Source organism: Phacochoerus africanus, chromosome 5 (assembly GCF_016906955.1).
Source record: "Phacochoerus africanus isolate WHEZ1 chromosome 5, ROS_Pafr_v1, whole genome shotgun sequence".
Taxonomy (NCBI): Eukaryota; Metazoa; Chordata; class Mammalia; order Artiodactyla; family Suidae; genus Phacochoerus; species Phacochoerus africanus.
This window is the reverse complement of record NC_062548.1, coordinates 28,367,165-28,389,321: the sequence shown is the minus strand read 5'-3', so window position 1 is coordinate 28,389,321 and position 22,157 is coordinate 28,367,165. Positions and strand designations below refer to the sequence as shown.

General features: G+C 40.1%; 1 protein-coding gene across 1 annotated transcript in view; it reads left to right on the top strand.

Moving 5' to 3' along the window:
* The window catches only part of LOC125128404 (phospholipid-transporting ATPase ABCA3-like), a 101,434-nt gene extending 87,632 nt beyond the window's left edge, over positions 1-13,802 (top strand). The window contains 8 exon segments of the mRNA XM_047782759.1: positions 2,549-2,674; positions 2,900-3,094; positions 8,381-8,568; positions 9,195-9,365; positions 9,755-9,945; positions 10,942-11,015; positions 11,411-11,530; positions 13,641-13,802. Of these exon segments, the coding sequence (XP_047638715.1) occupies positions 2,549-2,674; positions 2,900-3,094; positions 8,381-8,568; positions 9,195-9,365; positions 9,755-9,945; positions 10,942-11,015; positions 11,411-11,530; positions 13,641-13,802 (1,227 nt within the window).
* The last annotated feature ends 8,355 nt before the right edge of the window (positions 13,803-22,157 follow it).

The following is a 22,157-nucleotide window of genomic DNA, read 5'->3' as shown; positions in this document are numbered from 1 at the left end:
AGTTTCTGCTTTCATTTCATAATTTTCTTCCAAACTCTGAATATTTAAAGTAAGCATTGCCTCTGTGGGTACTGCCCTCCTACAGGAACTTTTTATTATTTGCTGGTCTGTTTACTAAGTATCTGGGCTGTTTTAATGAAGTCTATTTTCCTTGTAGTGTGAAGCCCCTGATATTTTTCTCAGAGGACACAGACCTGGGCGCGGGCACAGTCATTCTGGACTGTGGCCCTTTCCATGACCACACCCAGCTGTTAGGCTCCACTAAGTGCTGGCTGATTTCTGTACTGTTCCCAACAATGCCTTAAGTTATAAATTGCTCCATAGACCAATCCAGTTAAATTTTGTCTTCGTTATAGCAGATAAAGGGCATTTTTCAGGATTTGTTCTTCATCCCAGAAGGGTTCTTCATAGCCATTTCTTTCTCTGGTTCTCTCCAGTAAACCAGCAAGCCTATGGTTAATTTATATCTATAGTGGAACCACCAGTCATTTATTAATTGCTTTACATAAAACCCTCCATTTTTTGAGAGCATCCTTATGCTTGATTTCACCCCTACTATTTCAAATAAAGACAATTCTATGGGGGAGAAATTACTGGCTCTCCCTTTTTTTTTTTTTTGTCTTTTTAGGGCCGCACTCATGGCATACAGAGGTTCCCAGGCTAGGGGTCGAATGGAAGCTGCTGCCAGCCGAAGCCAGAGCCACAGCAACAGGGGATTCGAGCCACATCTGCAACCTACACCACAGCTCACAGCAACGCTGGATCCATAACCCACTGAGAGAAGCCAGGGATAGAACCTTCAACCTCATGGTTCCTAGTTGGATTCGTTAACCACGGAGCCATGATGGGATCTCCAACTGGCTCTCTGTTTTATAGCCTCATGCTACCCCTCAGGAAAAGCTCTGAGCCAAGAATCAAGGATGGTGATATGCTTCTCACTTGAGGGATATCCCTGCTCCAGGACGAGTGCTTAGTGGGAGACAGTAATCTCTGGTCTTCTTGGTTGCCCCCACCCCCTGCCCTTGGAGCCTTTGCCTTAACAATGATCTAGGGCTCAGTATACCACACCACACCCAAAGTAAAGTCCCCCACTTCATGTGTGGGGCTGGATAGAAGAAAGAATCTTCAAACTCCCAATTAAACTCACTCAGGACATAGCCTCTGCAATAAGTAGATGGGGAATGTGCTGAGAAATGCTGACATTATTCCTCTCCCAGAAAGATGCCTTAGTCGTTGATTGAACCTGATTGAATCTGAGCCACAGCTGCACCAGTGCTGGATCCTAAATGAAACCCCCACCCTAACCAGCTGAACCAGAGCAGGAACTCCTAAATCTTTGTTCATTTGATGAACATCCTTAGGCTCATTTTCAAAGGCTTTAAATAGGTATTTTTCAGTATTTCTTTTACCAGTTTCACAGGTCCACAGACCTCCTCACACTGACATTCTATTTGTCTTAAAAATTTGTCTGATTCTTTTTCTTCCTCCCTCATGAGAGTCAACTCTTCTTTAGCCTTTCAGTGTTATACATATTGCGACTTAATAAATCACACTTGATCGAGCTCAGTTTTTGGTGTGCAATTCCAGAGGAGGGAAAGGCTATTTTCTTCATCTGTGCAAAAAAAAAAAAAAAATCTATTCTGAAATAATTGGAAAAAATGGCCTTAAAATTATGACAAATTTCTGTCCTAATATCTTGAGATCAGTTTCCTGAAGCTTCTTGGTCTAGTCAAGATTACTAAAGAGCAATAGTATCTTTTAATATTTATTTTGAACCATAAGGTCCAGTGAGTTTCTTAGGAAAAGTCTAGTTTATCCTTGCTGATCTTGGAGTTCTCGTCATGGCTCAGTGGTTAACGAATCCAACTAGGAACCATGAGGTTGCGGGTTCGATCCCTGGCCTTGCTCAGTGGATTAAGGATCCGGCGTTGCTGTGAGCTGTGGTGTAGGTTGCAGACGCAGTTCGGATCCTGCGTTGCTGTGGCTGTGGCGTAGGCTGGCGGCTATAGCTCTGATTAGACTCCTAGCCTGGGAACCTCCCATATGCCTCAGGTGTGGCCCTAGAAAAGGCAAAAAGACAAAAAAAAAGTCCTTGCTGATCTTCTTAACTCCCATTCCTATTTAGTTTGGGAAAAGTTATTATTATTAAAAATTCATGACCATTTTTTTTAGAATTTCCCTACCTTCTTTAAATGACTTTCTTCTTAAGGACCCAAGGGATAAAAACTATTTCTCTCAATGCTTTACATACTTTTAAAGACCTAAAGTACACACCTTAGCATGTTAATTTACACTCTTTCTGTGATTTGGAATAACTTTTTCTTCTCCTCTAATCTCCACCTGCATTCTTCTGATTAACTATTCATTAATTGAAACTTAGTTTTCACACGAGATGTTGAGGTGATATTCAGAGGCTTCTTTAAATACTAAAACATTCTCTTTTGACATATTTGAAATCATCCCCCACTTCCGCTTTCATGAAGCCACTTAGATGAGATCAGACCCCTAAAGAGTATCCACCTCTGTGATTATTGTCTTGAAAATATAGGGGAAAGTATCCAAGGAATTATCTGGAGAATCTGAAGATGAAGATGTTCAAAACGAAAGAAGGAGAATCCTGGGGCACCCTCGAGAGTTGCTGAATTCGGCAGTGCTCATTAAGGAACTCACAAAGGTAACATTATTCACCGGCCAAAATATGGTGGCTTCATTTTACTTCAGAGCGTGTCATTCGTGTCCAGATTTGCTGTGGTTCTTCAGGATCCATGTTTGTTCTCTCAGTGGGATAGAAGACTTCTTGTGAAATCACTTGAAGTAGTGATCCATAGGGGTCTGAGGTACTTATTGTATTTAGCCAACAAATATTCTTTTGCTATATTGTGTTTTCTGAATTTTTTAGGTATATTTTAAGTACCCAGTCATTTTTGCTGTGAAAAATATATCCCTGGCAATCCAAAAAGGAGAGTGCTTTGGATTGCTTGGATTCAATGGAGCTGGAAAAACTACTACCTTCAAACTTTTGACAGGAGATGAGATTGTTACCTCTGGGAAAGTGTTCATTGATGGCTTCAGCATCACTGAAAATACCCAAAAGGTACGACACTATCACAGTCCAAGATGTGAGAAGCATGATGACTTGGGAATGCAGGAAATAGGCAGATGGCTGGAGATATTAGCTGGGAATCATGATAGGTATTGATATTAATACTGTTGACTCAGTCAGTAGATTCCAGAGAGAACAATAATTGTTTTTGAGGAGCAACAGCGAGGCAACTAGAACAGAATCGAAGACAAGAGCATCTTTTGTGTTCTTTGAAACTGGTAAAGGCAGGTTCTCTCAACAGTGCATCTAACATATGCCAGAGAAGGTGCCATGAGGAAATAAAGACTGGGAAGAAAGAGAAAATGACCTGAAATTTACTTGTAACTGAGGTCTTGATCCATCTTAGAGTTTTGGAAAAGGATTGCCTTTCAAAGTGATCCTAAATTGAGGCAATGTAGCTGGATTTTGTATCCCTGCATCAGCCAGGGGGCTGTACATTGCCACCCGTAAGAGGAAGCATAACCTTGGGAAGAAGCTAAGTGCGGGGGGGGGGGGGGGATTCAAGTATTGAAGCGGTCTCCCCTAAATATCTTATCTATACCACTTATCAAACCCCCTTGGAGGGACATTGAGTTGTATAAAGAGTCCCCTGATTGTGGAGAATGGGGGAAAGGTTAGATCAATATAGCGCCAAAGAGAAAAAGCTAAATTGGACACCAAAGCTATGATCTATAAAAAATGTCAAAATTCTAGAGGGACCAGACATACAGGCAAATATGAGCCTTTTGCAATGACTAATTCAGTACATCTGAGGAAGCTTTTTCAAGCATCAGGGAATATATCTATCCAGTTGGCTGTTCTGAAACATATGACATATGGTGATCTTTTCATCCCCTCATGCTTAAAAATGTTCTTTAACATTGTGGCTTTGAATGTGGTTTAAATAAACAAAATGTACCATTTTTGAATGTGCAATTCATTTGCATTTAGAACATTCACATTATTGGCAATCTTCACCACTGTCCATCTCCAGAACTTTTTTATTATAACAAACTGAAAATCTGTACCCCATTCAACCATAACTCCCCATCTCCCCTCCATCCCTGGTACCCACTATACTACTATCCATCTCTATGAATATGACTATTCTAGTACCTCATGTCAGTAGAATCAAATAATATTTGCACTTTTGTATCTGACTTTAGTCACCTATTCTAATGCCTTCAAAGATCACCTATGTATCAGAATTTTATACTATTTTAAGGCTGAGTAGTATTCCATTCTAGGTGTATATCACAATTTATTTATTTGCTTATTCTTTGATGGACATTGAGGTTGTTTCCACCTTCTGACTGGTTGGTGTGAATAATGCTACTGTGAACATTGATTGGTTTACAAGTATATGAGAAACCTGCTTTTAATTATTCTGTGTACATTCCCAAAGATCACAGGAATTCCATGTTTAATTTTTGGAAGAACTGCCATACTATATCCCATAGGGGCTGCACCATTTTATGTTCCCACCAGGAATTCACAAGATTTCCAATTTCTGCACATCCTCACCAATACTTGCTATTTTCTGTTTTATTGACAATAGCCATTCTAATAAATGTGAACCGATGTGTCATGATTTTTTGTCTAGTCTTCTATGCCCTTTTAGTGTTTTAGTGTTGGACTTTCTTATGTACATTGTATCATGTGAAAATATTATAGAGTTTTTCTTTTTTAATTCCTTGATGTTTACAATTAAGCTAAATATTCATTTCAAATTACTAATCTATTCCTTTTTGAATTTTCATCATGATGACTTTTCCTACCACACATTAATTTCACTTATTTTTGAACATTATATAAAAACAATTGTTCCGTGTACTTCTTTCTGGCTTCTTTAATTCAATTTTATGCTTGTAAGCTTCATACACATTGTCACATATAGTGGTAGTTTGTTCATTTACATTGTTGTATAATATTTAATTTTATGAATATAAAATGATATGTTTATCTATTGCAAGTTTGGCAGATATTTATATTGTTTCTGAGCTTTGTTATTAATATGGCCACGATTGCTACTTACATGTCATTTGGTGCATAAATGTACACATCTCTGTTAGATATATACTTATAAATAAAATTACTGGATCATAATAAAGTAGGTAAGTCTTCACCTTTAGTTGATACGGCCAAATGGCTTTTCAAAGTGATTATACCAATTTTCTCTCCTGCCAGCAGTGTATGGTTTTCATCATTCTATATCCTTGTCAACATTAAACACTGACAGTCTTTTAGACTGATTTTAGACATTATATTGTGTTTAGTAACTTCTTTCCTTTTTTTCCCTGATAATGTATGAAGTTGAATATATCTTCAAATAGTTATTGAAAATTTAGATATCCTCTTTCATGAAGTGGCTGTTCAAGTCTTGGTAATCTTTTCTATTGAGTTGCCTCTGTTTTGGCAATTATTTGAAGACATTCTTGGCATATTTTTCTTTGGACTAAAAGTTTTTTTAAAATTTTAATGATGCCTATTTTTTCTCTGTGTTCATTAGTTTTTTTGCTTTGTTGTTGTTGTTGTTTGGCTAGCACTCACAGTACATGGAAGTTCCTAGGCCAGGTAATGAACACATGCCACACCCAAGACACTGCAGTGATGAAACCAAATCCTTAACCTGCTGCACTAGAAGAAAATTCCCCCATATTTATATTAGGTATTAAATTTCCTTTGGTATCAGAAGATTCATTGCATTATCTTCCACAATTAGATTTATGACCCATCTATATACTATTACATAAGGGTCAAGATTCCTTTATGTCATTTGTTGGTTTGTTTGTTTCCTTCCTTTTGGGGGCCACATCTGCAACATATGGAAGGCTAGGGGTCATATTGGAGTTGCAGCTGCTGACCTATGTCACAACAACAGCAAGGCCATATCTGAGCCACATCTGCAACCTGCACTGCAGCTTGCGGCAACACCAGATCGTTAACCCACTGAGCAAGGCCAGGGAATGAACCTGCATCCTCATGGATACGAGTCAGATCCTTAACCTGCTGAGCCACAACTGGAACTCTCTTTTCCTTTTCCTGTGTTTTACTAAAAAATAACCAATTTACCTAGCTCCTTTTGTTGAAAAATTATTCTTCTTTATCTGCAACATCAATTTTGTCAGCTATAAAGTGTTATATAAATATGAGTCAGATTCTGGACTGCTCTCTTCCATTGGTTGATTTGTTTATCTTTGCACCAGTAACGTACTTTGTTAATTATGAAAGTCTTTTTAAAAAGTCACAATATCCAAAAGTGAAAACTTTGTTCTTCAATGTTACTTTGGTGGTTCTCATCCTTTTAAAACTATAGCTGAATTAATAAATTAGCATACCTTTGAATAAAAAAGCTAGGATTTTAAGTAGTATTCAGGAGGTTGACATATTTATTGTGAACATAATACAGATCTTCATGTATTTGGGTCTCATTAAATATCTCAGAATAATAATTTTTTGGTTGTGCAGGGATATTACACTAATAAGAAAATTCAACTAGTTGTCTAGATTAAGACCAAGAAAAAACAATATTTTTTGTTTGTTTTGACTTCAAATATTTATTTATTTATTTTTAATTTTTTAATTGTTATCAATTGTTATTTCCCAAATGATTTTCCTTTCTACTGTACAGCATGGTGACCCAGTTACACATGCATGTATACATTCTTTTTTCTGACATTATCATGCTCCATCATAAGTGACTAGACATAGTTCCCAGTGCTACACAGCAGGATCTTATTGCTAATCCATTCCAAAGGCAATTGTTTGCATTTATTAACTCCAAATTCCCAATCCATCCCACTCCCTCCCCTTCCCCCTTGGCAACCATAAGGCTATTCTCCAAGTCCATGATTTTCTTAAGAAAAAACAATATTGTACACAATTTATTTCTGTATATTTTATGTTCTGATACAAATTTAAATAATTTTAATTTATTACTTATTGATAGTCCATAGAATTACATTTTAAAATATTGAACTTATATTCAACAAATTATTAAATTATCTTAATTCTAATATTTTTCTATAAATTATGCTGTAATTTTCACTTCTACAATCATGACTGTTACTGATAATGACAGTTTGTTTTTCTTTTCAATCCTGTGGGGGTTTTTTTCCCCTGCCTTATTGCAATGGCTAGAGCCTCTACTCAGAATAGAATAGAGGCAATCGCAGATATTTTCTCCATCTCGATCTCGGGATCAAAAATTTTATTCACATTACTTTTTTCCCCTGCAAATGGCTTAATTTACCCTCATTGGCAAAAAAAATATTTTTGCTGTATATAGAATTCGAGATTTGAAACTATTTTCCTGTAACAAAGTGATATGTTGTTTCACTATCATTTTACTCCCATCTCTACTTTTGAGAAATCAACTGTCAATCTGATGTTCCTTTATAGATAATCTTTCTTTTCTTTATTATTGCTTTAAATTTTTTCTCTTTTTAAAAATAAACTTAAGGAGTTCCCATTGTGGTGCAGTGGTTAATGAATCCAACTAGGAACCATGAGGTTGCAGGTTCGATCCCTGGCCTCGCTCAGTGGGTTAAGGATCTGGCATTGCCATGAGCTATGCTGTAGGTTGCAGACATGGCTCGGATCCCGAGTTGCTGTGGCTCTGGCATAGACCGGTGGCTACAGCTCTGATTTGACCCCTAGCCAGGAATCTCCATGTGCCACAGGAGCAGCCCTAGAAAAAGCAAAAAGACAAAAAAAAATAATTAATTAAAAAAATAAAAATAAACTTAAATGTGAAGTACAGTTGTCCCTTGAACATGGATTTGAACTATGCAGATACACAGATTTTCCTCAATAAATATATACTATAGTACTACACAATCCACAGTTGAATTGATAGATGCAGAACCATGGATACAGAGGGCTGACTCTAAAATTGTAAGTGGATTTTTGACAAGTGGATCCCTGGCCTTGCTCAGTGGGTTAAGGATCCGACATTGCCATGAGCTGTGGTATAGGTCACAGATGCGGCTCAGATCCTGCATTGCTGTGGCTGCAGTGTAGGCCAGCAGCTGTAGCTCTGATTTGACTCCTAGCGTGGGAACCTCCATATGCCATGGGTGCAGCCCTAAATAGAAAAAAGAAAAAAAAAAGATTATTAAAACTGAACTGGGGAACCTATTACTCCAATTTATTACAATAGATTACTTTTAGAAAAAAAAAATTCTTGGTAGGACTCTTAGAGGCATGGCCTGTAGGTCTGTGGGTCTTCTATCTCATCTAGGAATGCTCAGTGGCCTAGATGACTTGGGTCCTTATTAAGGCAATTCTTATAATCAGGTGAAGTCAAGAATTGGCTATTGTCCTCAATCTGATGCCTTGCTGGAATACATGACTGGTCGGGAAATAATGATCATGTATGCCAGATTATGGGGAATCTCTGAGCCCCAGATTCAGCAGTATGTGGACAAATGGTTGAATTCACTACAACTGGAACCCCATGCTGACAAGCTTATCAGCACCTACAGGTGAGTAATTATGCTGATTTTTTTGTTGTGGCTGCTAATGTTGAGGTGCCTATGTTTTTGATGTTTGAAGTCCATGTCCACAGCTTCACCTAAATCCTTCTGTCACACAATTGTAGCCTTGTGGAACTAGCTCATGAGTTTGTAGGTTTCAGATACCAGTAATAAGACAGATCAATGTAGTTCATTGTCTTTCCTTTGCAGAGATGAAACTCAAAATCCTAGCTGTACTTGGATTGTAGCCCTAAATCTCAAAATGGATCTTCGTATTTTCCCTATAGGGTCTTTATCTCCCAAAAAAAGAGGAATGTTGGCCGTTTGAATTACGGTGGGACTTGTATATCTGGAAAATCAGAAAACCCTAAAAATAAGTAAATAAATACCACTGATAATATGGCTAAAATCAGTTATGTAAAGGGCTATCCTCTACATTTCAAAGGAAATTTGATTGTTGTATATATCCTATACTTGGGTCTACTACCTTATCTAAGATGCATCTAATCAGCATAGTGGATGTCCACGTTAAGTGCTTGCTGAGATTCTCATCATTTGAGATGTTAATGCTGTGTCCTATAAATAACTGATGCATATATCCTCCCCATATTCTCTCTTCTTCTATGACCATGAAGTGGAGGAAACAAACGTCAGCTGAGTACTGCTATTGCTCTGATGGGAAAACCCTCAGTGATTTTGCTGGATGAACCAACAACTGGCATGGACCCAGTAGCCCAACGCCTGCTCTGGGATGCTGTGACATGGGCACGTGAAAGTGGAAAAGCCATCGTTATAAGCTCCCACAGGTGTGGCTCATTTGGAAGCATGGGTTGAGGGTTGGCAAGCATTGTAGTGACTGTAAGAGTTATTTGGGGCTAAGTATATTGAACTGTGAACTTGCTTGAGTACTGTGAGATATTCATTAACCTTACTGAATGAAACAGTCAAGAATCCTCATTGAGTAAATAATCAAAAGTAGGGAGAGAACAAGAAGTTCAGGAGATTATCATTTTGAGGATTTTTTTTACTCTCTTTTTCATCGTTTGAAAAATTTCCACTTCACAATTATGAGCCTTTGGCAAATTCCACTTCACATTGAAAGCAGAGTCACAAAATCCTTGTTCTGTTTGAACTATAGAATGTCCTCCAAAAGAAATGTTTAGCTTTACATTTTTCTGGTATCTTGTTTTACTAGAATGGAGGAATGTGATGCCTTCTGTACCAGGCTGGCCATCATGGTGCAGGGGAAGTTCATGTGTCTGGGTAACCCTCAGCACCTCAAGAGCAAGTTTGGCAATATTTACATCCTGAACATCAAGGCCAAGATTTATACACATGAGGATAAATTAGATGATTTAAAATTTTTCATCACAATGACATTTCCAGGTAAATTAGGTTGGGTTAACTTTGTTAGAGATGCATTAAATCGTGTATTTTTGTCTCACCATCCATATGTTTTATGGTGTCGATAACATTTTTCTCTGGGTTATTAATGTTTAATGATTTTCCATACTGAACTCCTTTGGGGATTCTTGTTTCTACAGTTTCTAGTGCTCATTATGCTAAGAAATTTTTATCAAAAAAGGTTCTAACTTAGCTCTTTCATATCATTTTGATAAGAGAGTCTTGAATTTATGCCATGCATACAAGTTATATCTCTAAAGTCATATATTTAGGTCAATTCACAATTATTTTCACATATTACCATGTAAAGTTTTAAGGCATTTTTTTTCCTACTTTGTTCTGTTGATGTCTCAGCCATGATACAGTATTTAAATGCAAAGAAGAACCACTAAACATTTCTCTCAAGAGTAGTTCTGCTTCGCATATGAATTGATAATTCTGTGCCCAAAATTCTGCCCTCAGTAATAGTATGAACTCCGTAAGAGTAAGACTATTTCATCAGGGAGTTCCCGTCGTGGCGCAGTGGTTAACGAATCCGACTAGGAACCAGGAGGTTGCGGGTTCGGTCCCTGCCCTTGCTCAGTGGGTTAACGATCCGGCATTGCCGTGAGCTGTGGTGTAGGTTGCAGACGCAGCTCGGATCCCGCGTTACTGTGGCTCTGGCGTAGGCCGGTGGCTACAGTTCCGATTGGACCCCTAGCCTGGGAACCTCCATATGCCGCGGGTGCGGCCCAAGAAATATCAAAAAAAAAAAAAAAAAAAAAAGACAAGACTATTTCATCAGGAACAAATCTGCTGAAAAGAATTAGCCATTTCATGCATACTAAAGAGAATGGGATATTCAATCATTCCCCCCTTTTGTATTAGTCCTATCTATTCACTTTTCTGTTATATATAATTAAGTAGCTATAACAATATTTTGGAAATTTAAAAAGAAACCTGTAAGATTATTCACCCATCCTATCTTTCCTTTCCTAGGTAGTGTATTAAAGCATGAGAACCAGGGGATCCTTCACTACTACATTCCAAGCAAGGACAATACCTGGGGAAAGGTGATTGTAGAAATTATGTCCTTCTGATATTACATGTTAAGAAACCACTAATGATGGGAGCAGTATTTGATATGCAGACATGTGAAATGGAATTCTGGCACTGTAGGAGGAGCAGAGGGGCTACTTTTCAAACAACCCCAGTGTTTCATGGCTTAATTTCTGCTCCCCAAATCCCATTGTTAGTCCATGTCCATCAAGAAAATGAGGACAGAAAACTGCCTTGTTTTAATTCTCAATGATCTATTTGTCCATTTTCTCATCTCTCCCTTCTGTGCTTTTTGTCCTCCACCATTAACTTGGCAGCAGTTGTAGAAAGTGGAGGAGAGACTCATCTGGGTTGGAGGCGGGAAGGGAGGACCGCAATGGTAACTGCACTTTTTTTGTTGTTGTTGAAGGTGTTTGGTATTTTGGAGGAAGCTAAAGAGCAATACAATTTAGAAGACTATTCCATCAGTCAGATAACACTGGAACAAGTCTTCCTGACCTTTGCTAACCCTACAGAACCAAGAAAAAAGGTGCCATGAGATTCACTTCCAACGACCAGAGACCCTTCCTTAGCCTACTCTGTGCTACACCTGGATACATGGAGGGGCATGTCTGTGTATATTTTAGTGTAAATATGTTTATGTAATAAAGAGTCCCCCAAAGAGAACGTACGTCTCTTCTTTGTAGATTTATATGGGCAGCCTGTGTGTCCAGCATGTGCAAATCTAAAGACATTTTGGTGAAATTTCTGTTTTCTCTCCTAGAAATGTGAAAGAGCAGCATTTATCAGTGTGGGGACAAGGACCTATTCCTGAGTATTCTGAATATTTGAGCAGAAACATCCAGAAATGATGGCACTGTTAGATGGGACATTTTGCAGAGTAGGAGTCTATGTTTTTACTAACACATAGAACAATACTGAGTTAGGGATAAGAGTGAGGTAGGTGATAGATGGGCCCCTGGGCTGAGAACAGCTGGGACTTGTTAGGCTGAGTAAATTGGGCTTGATTCTCTTAGACATGTCAAGGAGAAAGTTAATGGCAGGCGCTGAGCTCTGATGGGTTAAAAAAAGATAAGAGGACCACACATCAATCATTCCTGGGGTCAAGAAGACCTCCCCAAACATACATGCGTAGAAGGACTCCTTGGGGTCAAAAAGGGAGGGTTCGCCAGGCCATAATAAGTCCTTATAACCATCCCATTACATTTTGCTCTGGAATCCATCTTGGGTCCGGTCTGGCGTGAGAAGTGAAACAAGATAATTGGCCAAAGGAAAACAAAGACCTGGAAGAGCTGTCCTAGGTAAGTGGTTTAAATCGCCTCTCTGGTGTGTTTCTCACTCATGAGGATGGCTGAACCCCTAACTCCTCTTTTGGGTGTGGATTCCTGTCTTGCTGCTGTCTTAAATAAACTCCTTCTCTGTGTGTTCGCCCACATGATGTACTTGGTTTATAACAACAAACGTGAACCCATTTTTGCACTCATTGCCTCCCTTGAAACATTCTTGTTTTGTAATAGGGGCAAGAATTGCGCAATTCTGCTTCTAGTTTCTAGCTGATCTAGTGGCCAGGATTTATGGTTGTCATTCAGGCTGGCCAAGTTCAATTCTTGAGCTAGCCATTAAGATCTCACTGCAAGCCATCACTCAGTGCTGTCTCTCCAAGAGCAAGAGGAATGTAAAGCCTGGGGCAAATCATCTTTCCCATAAATACACCACTGAGACATAGATACACACATACCTAAACACACATAGGGAATTTTTAACAAAAAAGAATGAAATGAAAGTCAATATCAGCATTTAAGGGGTAAATTGGGTTATTATTTCCAAAGCTTAAACTCAGATTCCATATTTGTAAGAGAATCTTCACCCCCGGAGCATTTAAAATCCAAGAAAGAAAGCAAAAACAAGTCCTTAAAAATGCCTTCCTATTCTTGCCCCACCTCTCATTAAAAAGGAATGAAGGAGAAATGAAGTGGAGAGGGAGTGAGAGAAGTCTTCTTCTCATCCCCGTTTGGGCAGATGCAGGCCCTGCCCTCATATCCTCTGCTTTAGCTCCTCTCTGAAGTATAATATGGGTCTTGAAGTTTTAAAGGAACATGGTAAACTGACTTCCGTGGACAGCTACAAGAATAAAGAATTTCTGGACCAAGACGTTTGTACCAACCAACCAACTTTAAAATGCTTTACAACTTTGGTTCGGGGAGTTTGGGATATTTGGGGCACATGAGCCACCCATCTCCTTGCATGGCTCCTCAATAAAGCTGTCTCTGGTCCAAACTGCAGTGTTTCTGTTTGTTCGGCCTCCTTGTCCATCAGGCACATAGACTCGTGCTAACAGAAGCGGCCTGAGAAATCTAATCACCTCCAGATTCATGCGCATGCATATTAGTTCACCCCTGGCGAATTGCAAGAGGTAAAGCATCCATGAAGCTGCACTATTTCGGGGTGGTTTGTTCTAGGTTTTTAGGTCCTCAATTAGATATTGTAATGGTATATTTTCTAGTAATGGCAAAATTTGTCTCCCGGGTGGACCATCTTGAAAAATTAGGAGACATTTCATTTTATTAAGCTTTCAACTTGCATCCGGTCACCCAATTGCCTCCATTCATGACCCTTTTAAAAAGCCCTTTACTCTGTAGTCTCTTCCCCTGCCCTTCCTTCCCTCGACCCATCTCTTCATCTTCCAGCAAGCACTTTCACCTTTAACAGGGGATTATGCATACGGAAGTAAACTCCAGAAAATACCCAAGGAAAAAAACTTGAGAGACGTCTCCCCAAGAGTGGGATTCAGATCTTCTTGAGAAGGTTTACTTGTGGCTCACTTGATGGTGGGGAAGTTCCCGGCCCAGGAATTACCTCTTGCCTTATCCTGGCCAACAGGGAACCATGGTTCCTTCCCAGAGGTTGTTGGTGGGGCTGGTGCTAAGAAGGGTCACCTCCTTCAATCACTGGGAATCCGCACTTAATGGGGGGCGGGGGGCCGAGAGCCACAAATTGTCCTCCCCAACTGCTGCTGGTAAGGTAAGAGCAGGAAGAATCTAAAACACCCTTGGTCAAGAGTAGAAGCCCCTTGTCCTGCAGTGTTCCTCCAGCACACTCTCCTGACAAGGGTTACGCTATCAGATCAAGAACCTAGTTCTATTTGGCGCTGAGAGGCAGTAAATTGATAGCGGGCACAGCAGGGGAAAGGATTCCCTCTGTGATTCCTTAAATTACACTAGAGCTGGGTTTTCAGGTGGGGTCAGCCGAGAGGAGAAAGATTGGAAGTGGGCTCAGCCGAAAGGCTGGCGGGTCAGAGCAGACCTGCACTGGGGATTTTATGCGCTGTTGCGGTCAAGGCCAGAGGTAGCCTCTACCCACAGATGGAAAGCCGGGATCAGGGAAGGGCGGGGCAGGCTGGGGAAAGAGCCCCGAGGAAGGCGCGCCTTAGGCCACGCGCCTTACGCCCCACGACAGGGGGCGGATGCTTTTAAGTAGCCTGCAGGTGGGATTTGCTAGACTCTGCGCCTGCGCCCGGCCTCCCGAAGTTCCCTGTTTAACTCCCACAGGCTTTAAAGGCAGGGCAGCCACTTGCTCCCCTTAAACGTCCTGCCACCAGTCCTGGCTCCGCTAAAGGTGACCTTGACACAGGAGGGAGAGGGGAACCCACGAGATGTGGAAAACTGCGGGTCGTCCTTTAGGGTCCAGAGGCGAAGAACTTGGAGAGCAAGCGTGAAGATGCCAGATAGGTTCCTTGGGGTCTGGGCGGTGCGGGGGATGGCGGGGGGGGGGGGGCACGCGCCGAAGAGTCGAGCCGGAGGGCGGTCGTGCTGAAGGGAAGCAGGGGAGGGCGAGAGGGTGCTGGGCAGACAGGCTGATAATGAGGACGCTCTGCGCCTGCGGGGTAGAATCGTGCTGCGGCCCGGGGCGCGTGGGCGCTTGCGCGGGGAAGGGGCGGAGGAGGCGTATCTTTGCTGGATGTGCGCGCGCGTAGCGGAGGCCGCACACCTACCCGGGGCAGTGGGAGGGGGCCGGTTGAGAATAGGACGTTGGGAGGAGGCACTGGGCAGAATCGGCGCGCGTTTCTCAGCTTCAGAAGCAAGGGGGCAGGTGGTAGTGGTTGAGAGGCTTGAGCCGGTGAGTGTCAGATCCTCCCAGCCCTTGGTCCTTCTCCCCAGGTTCCCCTGCCCAAGCGGATGCTCCCCGGGCCCCCACAGAGGCTGACTTTCTGGGAGCCAAACCAAACACGCAAACCGTCCACAACCCTCTCTCCTCCCCCCCCCCCCAAAACAAACCGAAACCAAAAAACGACCCCCACCAACCTCATATGAATCGTAATATTACTTACACCGCAGTAAGGTCACATGACCTCCTTGCGTCCTGTTGTGCCTTCTACCATGATGTATTGCTGTTGCTTAGGAGTTTACCCAGGAAGGAAGGGTCGTGTCTCTTCTACCCTAAGACCTCACAGAACTCTCCAGGAGACAACGGGGGGGGGGGGGGGGGAGGAAACAACAGCAAAATAAGGTTTGCTTTTCCTCATTATGGATTATCCCAGATTTGTTGTTTTGACTGAGAAGGGGCACACTGTCTTCTTGCTCTTTTAGCTATTATCGCTTTTCTGAAGAAAGTAAAGATTGGAAGTGGATTAGGGCATGAGATGAAAGAAAGTAAAGTGAAATTTAAAACTATTTTCTTCCAATCCCCAGTGTCATCCTAAGGTATTTTTGCTAGATTTTTTTGCATCCTGGAACTTCGCTTCAGTGGTATTTGCTGTTTTAAACTTTGAGCCTTTTGAATGAAGAATCGCTTCTGTGTTATTTATTTTGCAGATATATACTAAATGCTTAATACCGGTTACAGCGAGGTCAAATTTTGTACTACAAAATCTGTATTGTTAATTTGAAGGACACCAGCTAAAATAGTAACTAGTATCACTGTATGCAGAAAATTTGAAATCATGTAAGCTCTTCACCGTCCCTCTGGTTAAATATTCATGGAAAATCACTTCATTTTAGAAGTCTCTGGCAATAGCCTAAACTGTTTTTTGTTAGTTTGCTTGATTTGTATGTTTTGTTTCATTTTTATCATTGCCCAGTGTGCAGAAAACATCTGCCATGTCCTTCTTGGTCAAGATTAAATTCATTTAGATCTTCAGAAGTGCTTATAGTATATTTACCAGTCTTTGGTGTTAGGTAATCATGGCCTTGTGAAATGGGAGTTTGAGAGTGTTCCTTCCTCTTCAGGTTTTTGGAAGTCTTTGAGAAAGATTGGTGTTAATTCTTTAAGTGTTTGGTAGGGGAAAAGTAAAGTTTGGTAGAATTCACCAGTGACACCCCCTGGTCCTGGACTTTTCTTTGGGAGATTTTTGGTTACTAATCTCCTTATTCATTATTGATCTGTACACATTTTCTATTTCTTCATAATTCCATCTTGGTAGGTTGTATGTCTCTATAAATTTTTTCAGTTTCTTCCGGGTTCATGGTAGTGCGCTATAATCCTTTGTGTTACTGGGGTATCAATTATCATGTCTCCTTGTCCATTTCTAATTTTAGTTTTGAGTCTTTGCTTTCATTTTCTTGGTCTAGGTAAAGCTTTGTTAATTTTATCTTTTCAAAAAAAAAACCAGCTCTTATTTTTTGCTATTGTTTTTGTGGGCCCTATTTCATTTGTTTCTGCTTTAGATCTTATTTCCTTCTTTCTGGTAATTTTTGGGTTTAGTTCCCTCCCCACTTCAATTCCTCCAGGTATATACAAAGTTAGGTTGTTTTGAGTTCTTTCTTTTTTCTCAAAGTAGCAACAATTTACTATTATAAACATTTACTATTATAAGCTTCCTTTTTAGAACTGCTTATGCTGTATCCCTTAAGTTTTGGTATGTTGTTTCCTTTTTCCTTTGTTTCAGGATAAGTATATATGTTGATTTCCCTGTTGCTTTCTTCTTTGACTCATTGGATGTTCAGGAGCATGTTTATTTCCACACATTTGACATTTTCCACTTTCCTCTAAATACTGAATTCTACTTCTTACCATTGTAGTCAGAAAAGATACTTAGTGAGATTTCACTCTTCTTACATTTTCGTAAGTCTTGTTTTGTGACCTAATGTGTGATCTGTCCTGGAGAATGTTCCATGTGTGCTTGAGAGCATGCTGCCATTGGATGGAATTTTCTTCATGTTTCTGTTCTGTTTAGTAAAAGGTATGGTTCAGTTCTAATGTTTCCTTGTTATTTTTCTGTCTGGATGATCTATCCATTTTTGGAAGTTGAGTATTGAGGTCTCCTACTATTACTACATTGTTTTTTATTTCTCCCTTCAGATTTGTTGGTATTTGCTTAATAAGGTGTTCCAACATTAGGTGCGTATGTTTTTATTGTTGTTATATTCTGATGAAGTATAATATAATGACTTTATTTGTCTCATTATAGTTTTTGACTTAATGTCTCTTTGGTCTGGTATAAGTATATCAATCCCTGCTTTCTTTTTGGTTTTTATTTGGATGGAATATCTTTCTATCCCTTCACTTTGAGCCTATGTATGTCCTGAAAGCTGAAGGGGTTTTTTTTGTTTGTTTATTTGTTTTGTTTGTTTGTTTGTTTTTGCTTTATGCTTTTTAGGGCCACATCTGCAGCATATGGATGTTCCTGGGCTAGGGGCTGAATTGGAGCTGCAGCTGCTGGCTGACACCACAGCTGCAGCAATGTGGAATCCAAGCCCTGTCTGTAACCTACACCACAGCTCACAGCAATGCCAGATCCTTAACCCACTGAGTGAGGCCAGAGATCAAACTTGCATCCTCATGGATTCTAATCAAATTCATCACCCAATAAGCCACAGTGGGAACTCCCCAGAAGTGAATCTTGTCATCACCATATTACTTGGGTCATGCTTTTTTTTATCAAGTAACCACATGCCTTTTAATTGGGAGAAATTAATTCATTTACATTGAAAGTAATTATTGATAGGTAAGGATTTATGAAGGCCATATTACTAGTTGGTTTTTGATTTTATGTTCCCTTGCTCCTTTATTCCTTTTTTGGGTTTTTTTTTTTTTTGGTTCATATATATTGATGATTTTCTGTATATATATATATTTTTTCACATTCTTTTCCATTATAGATAATTATAAGATATTAGATATAGTTTCCTGGCTACATGGTAGGTCCTTATTTACCTATTTTATGCATAATAGTGTATATCTCTTAATCCCAAACTCCTCATTTATCCCCCCTTTCCCCTTTTGTAACCGCAAGTTTACTTTCTCTGCCTGTGAGTCTTTCTGTTTTATAAATAAGTTAATTTGTATAATTTTTAAAAGTACACCTTTAAGTTGATATCATATGATATTTGTGTTTGCCCGACTTCAGTTTGTATGATAATTTCTGGGAACATCCATTTTGCTGTGTGACAGTGTATTTTAAGCTGATAACTTTGATCACATACATAACTCTATTCTTTTAATTTTACCCCCCTCCATATTTTGTTTTTGATATATGTCAGAATTTACCTTGTTTTATATTGTGTATCTATTAACAAACTGTTATAATTATTTCAATACTTTTGACCTATAAACCTTTATAATAGAGTTAAATGATTAATAGGCCACCGTATCATAGTATGAGTGTTCTGAATTTGTCTCTGTAATTTTCCAGTATGTTTTATATTTCCGTACATTCTCATTCAAATTACCTCCCTTATGTTCACTATTTTCTGCTTTAAGTCTACTGTTGAAGCTTTGTATTGAATTCTTCAGTTTGGTTGATGTATTCCTCAGCTCTAGGATTTCTGTTTGTTTTCCTTTGATGGGTTTTAATGGTTTCTAATGGCTTTAATGGCTGTCTTTGTTTAATTTCTCATTTTTTGTTCATGAATGATTTTCCTAATTTTATTTAGTTGTCTATGTGTGTTTCTTGTAGTTTACTGACGTTTTTTAAAAAAGGATATTTTGAATTCTTTGTCAGTTCATAGATGTCCACTTCTTTAGGGTCAGTCATTGGGGTTTTATTAGTTTCCTTTGAAGGTGTCCTGTTTCCTTGATTATTCATAATCCTTATGGCCATGTATTTGTGTCTGCACTTCAGGAGGTAGGGAGTTCTTCCAGTGTTTACAAACTAGCTTTGGCAGGTACCCCTTAAGTCAGCTAGTCCAGAGATTTTAGATGGGCTCTCTGGTGGTGTCCACAGGTGGGCTTGCTGCTGGTAACCTTGGGCAGGCTGGTTTACTCCCTAGGTCAGGATGTGGGCAGACCTGGTGCTTGGTTGCATGGGGGCCACCCTGGCACTTGGTTCTGTGGGAGAAGGCATGGAGCCTAGGTTCACTGGGGTGGCCTGGAGTATGGATCTGTGTGGGCATACAAAGATCCGGGTCTGCAGGGGCCAACCAGCACCCTGCACCACTGAGTTGGGACCAGGAACAGGTCTAGGGGGTCTCTTTTGGTACTGGGACAGTTCGTGAAACCTGGTTTCACAAGAGACAGCCTGGAGACTGGAGACATGGGTGCTAGCCTGACTCTAAGGTGAGCCTGGGGCCACAGCAGTTGGTCTTTAACCTCAGGATCCAATTTGGATGTTGAGTCCCTGGAGGCCACTCTGTCCCTGAAGCCAGGAGCCTGGGTTCATGGGACCTGGCCTCAATGCTGAGTCTGGTTTGATGTGAGGGGTAGGGGCCTGGAAACTGGATTTGTGGGAACCAATCTAGAGTCTAGGTCCATGGGGGCTAACCTGGGACTAAAGTGGGCTAGGAGCCTGGAGTCACAAGAGCCACCCAGGGTCATAGGAGCTAGCCAACACTTGGGAGAGCTGGGGAGCCTAAGTTCACGGGAGCTGGAAGCATGGTGCCAATGCAGCTGGTTGGTGTCAAGTTGGACTGGGAGCCTCAGTTTGTGGGAGCCCTGTAGGAGCCTGGTGCCCTGAGAGCCGCCTGGGAACAATCTTGTTTTTAAGATACAGGTTACATCTTTGCCATAAAGGAAATGCAGTGATACATACATAATTCTATGTGTACATACATGCTCATAGAAATAAATTATACATACATACTTTCAGTTATAGTTTTATTAATCTATTCCACACAGGGAGTTTATGTGTAGCTTATTTTAATAATTGTTCAATTTATTTAAAATTCATATTCCAGTACCACAGATTTTTCCAGATAAAAATTCAAGAGGGAAAAGCTTTTCTTTTGTCTTGTTTGGTATTCATTTTGAGTCTGTGATTTTATGTCTTTCATCAATTTCAGAAAATTTTTACCTGTTTTCATTTGTTACCTCTGTCAATTTCTACCCATATTGGTACTACAAATATATGTTTATTAAATTTTATGGTGTCACTGTATTGTTTTTCTTTTTGTCTCTCTATGCTTTATTTTTAGTATTTTCTTCTGAAAACATTTCCAGACGACTAATTTCTCTTCAGCTGTGTCAAATCTGCAATTATACCATCCATTGAGGTTAAACTCAGTTGCTGTATTTTTCTGTTTTAGAGTTATTTGGCTGTTTTTCAAATTTGTCATGCTGTTATAGTTCCAGTTCTCTTTTCAAACCCTCAATCCTATCATTTTTTTCTTTTGAACATAAAGTTATAGTTATTTGAGTCTTTTGGCTGATAATTTTAATATATGGAACCTTTTACAGCATTTTTATCTGTTTCTTAGTTTCTGATTTATGTAATCTTATTTTCCTCTGTCTATGGTTATTTTTTGTTTTTACTAAAGTATAGTCGATTTACAATGTGCCTATTTCTGCTCTATCGCAAAGTGGCTCAGTCATACACACATATACATTCTTTTTTTAATGTATTGTTTTCCATCATTGTCTATTCCAGGAGATTGTATATAGCTCCCTGTGCTATACAGCAGGATCTTACTGTCTGTCCATTCTAAATGTAATAGTTTACATCTATTAACCCCAAATTCCCAGTCCATCCCATTCCTTCCTCCCTCCCCCTTGGCAACCATAAGTCTGTACTCCATGTCTCTGAGTCTTTTCCTATTTTGTAGATAGGTTCTTTTGTGTCATATTTTAGATTCCACATCTAAGTGATATCATATGATATTTGTCTTTCTCTTTCTGACTTCACTTACTATGAAAATCTCTAGTTGCATACATGTTGCTGCAAACAGCATTATTTTGTTCTTTTTTGTGACTGAGTAGTATTCCATTGTGTGTATGTACCACATCTTTGTTCATCTGTCGATTGACATTTAGGTTGTTTCCATGTCTTGGCCATTGTGAATAGTGCTGCAATGTATATATCTTTTTACATTAATTTTTGACGGGTTATATGCCCAGGAGTGGGGTTTCTGGGTCATATACTAATTCTATATTTAGTTTTCTAAGGAACTTCCATACTGTTTTCCATAGTGTTTGTACCAATTTACATTCCCACCAAAAGTTTGTAGGAGAATTCCCTTTTATTCACACCCTCTCCAGCATTTGTTATTTGTAGACTTAGTTAGTTAGTTAATTAGTTATTCCACCCTGTGATATATGGAGTTCCCTGGCCAGGCATCAGATTGGAGCTGCAGTCTTTACCTATGTCACACTGTAGCAATGCCAGACCCTTTAACCTGCTGGGCTTAGGATCAGACTTGCATCCTGGTGCTGGAGAGATGCTGCTGATCTCATTGTACCACAGCAGGAAGTCCCATTGACTTCTTAATGATGGCCATTCTGACTGGTGTGAGGTGGTACATCATTGTAGTTTTGATTTGCATTTCTCTAATAATTGGCGAAGTTGAGCATCTTCTCCTGTGCCAACTGGCCATCAGTATGTTTTCTTTGGATAAATGTCTGTTTAGGTCTGCTGCCCATTTTTCAACTGGGTTGTTTGTTCCTCTTGCAGTCTGCCCCCAGCCAGTGCTCTCTTGAGCGAAGTCACCTTGCCTCTCTTACACTCCCACACTCCCTCGGCCATGGTTCACTGCCCCTTAACCCCCTCAGGGTTTTTGCACACAGCCAACCCTAGTCCTCTCCTCAGGACTGACTTCTGAGGCCTGAGCTTCAGTGCCCAGCCTCTGCCTGAGTTTCTTAGGCTGTGGTGTCCCAGACAGTGCCAGTCTTCTGTGCCATGCTCTCTCTGCTTTGCTCTCCTCAGATTGGCTCCTGCATTTTTCTCTGAGGCTTTGAGGCTCCTTCTTCATCCCAGATGACCTTCCCATTCGTTCGGTGGCCTCTCAAGG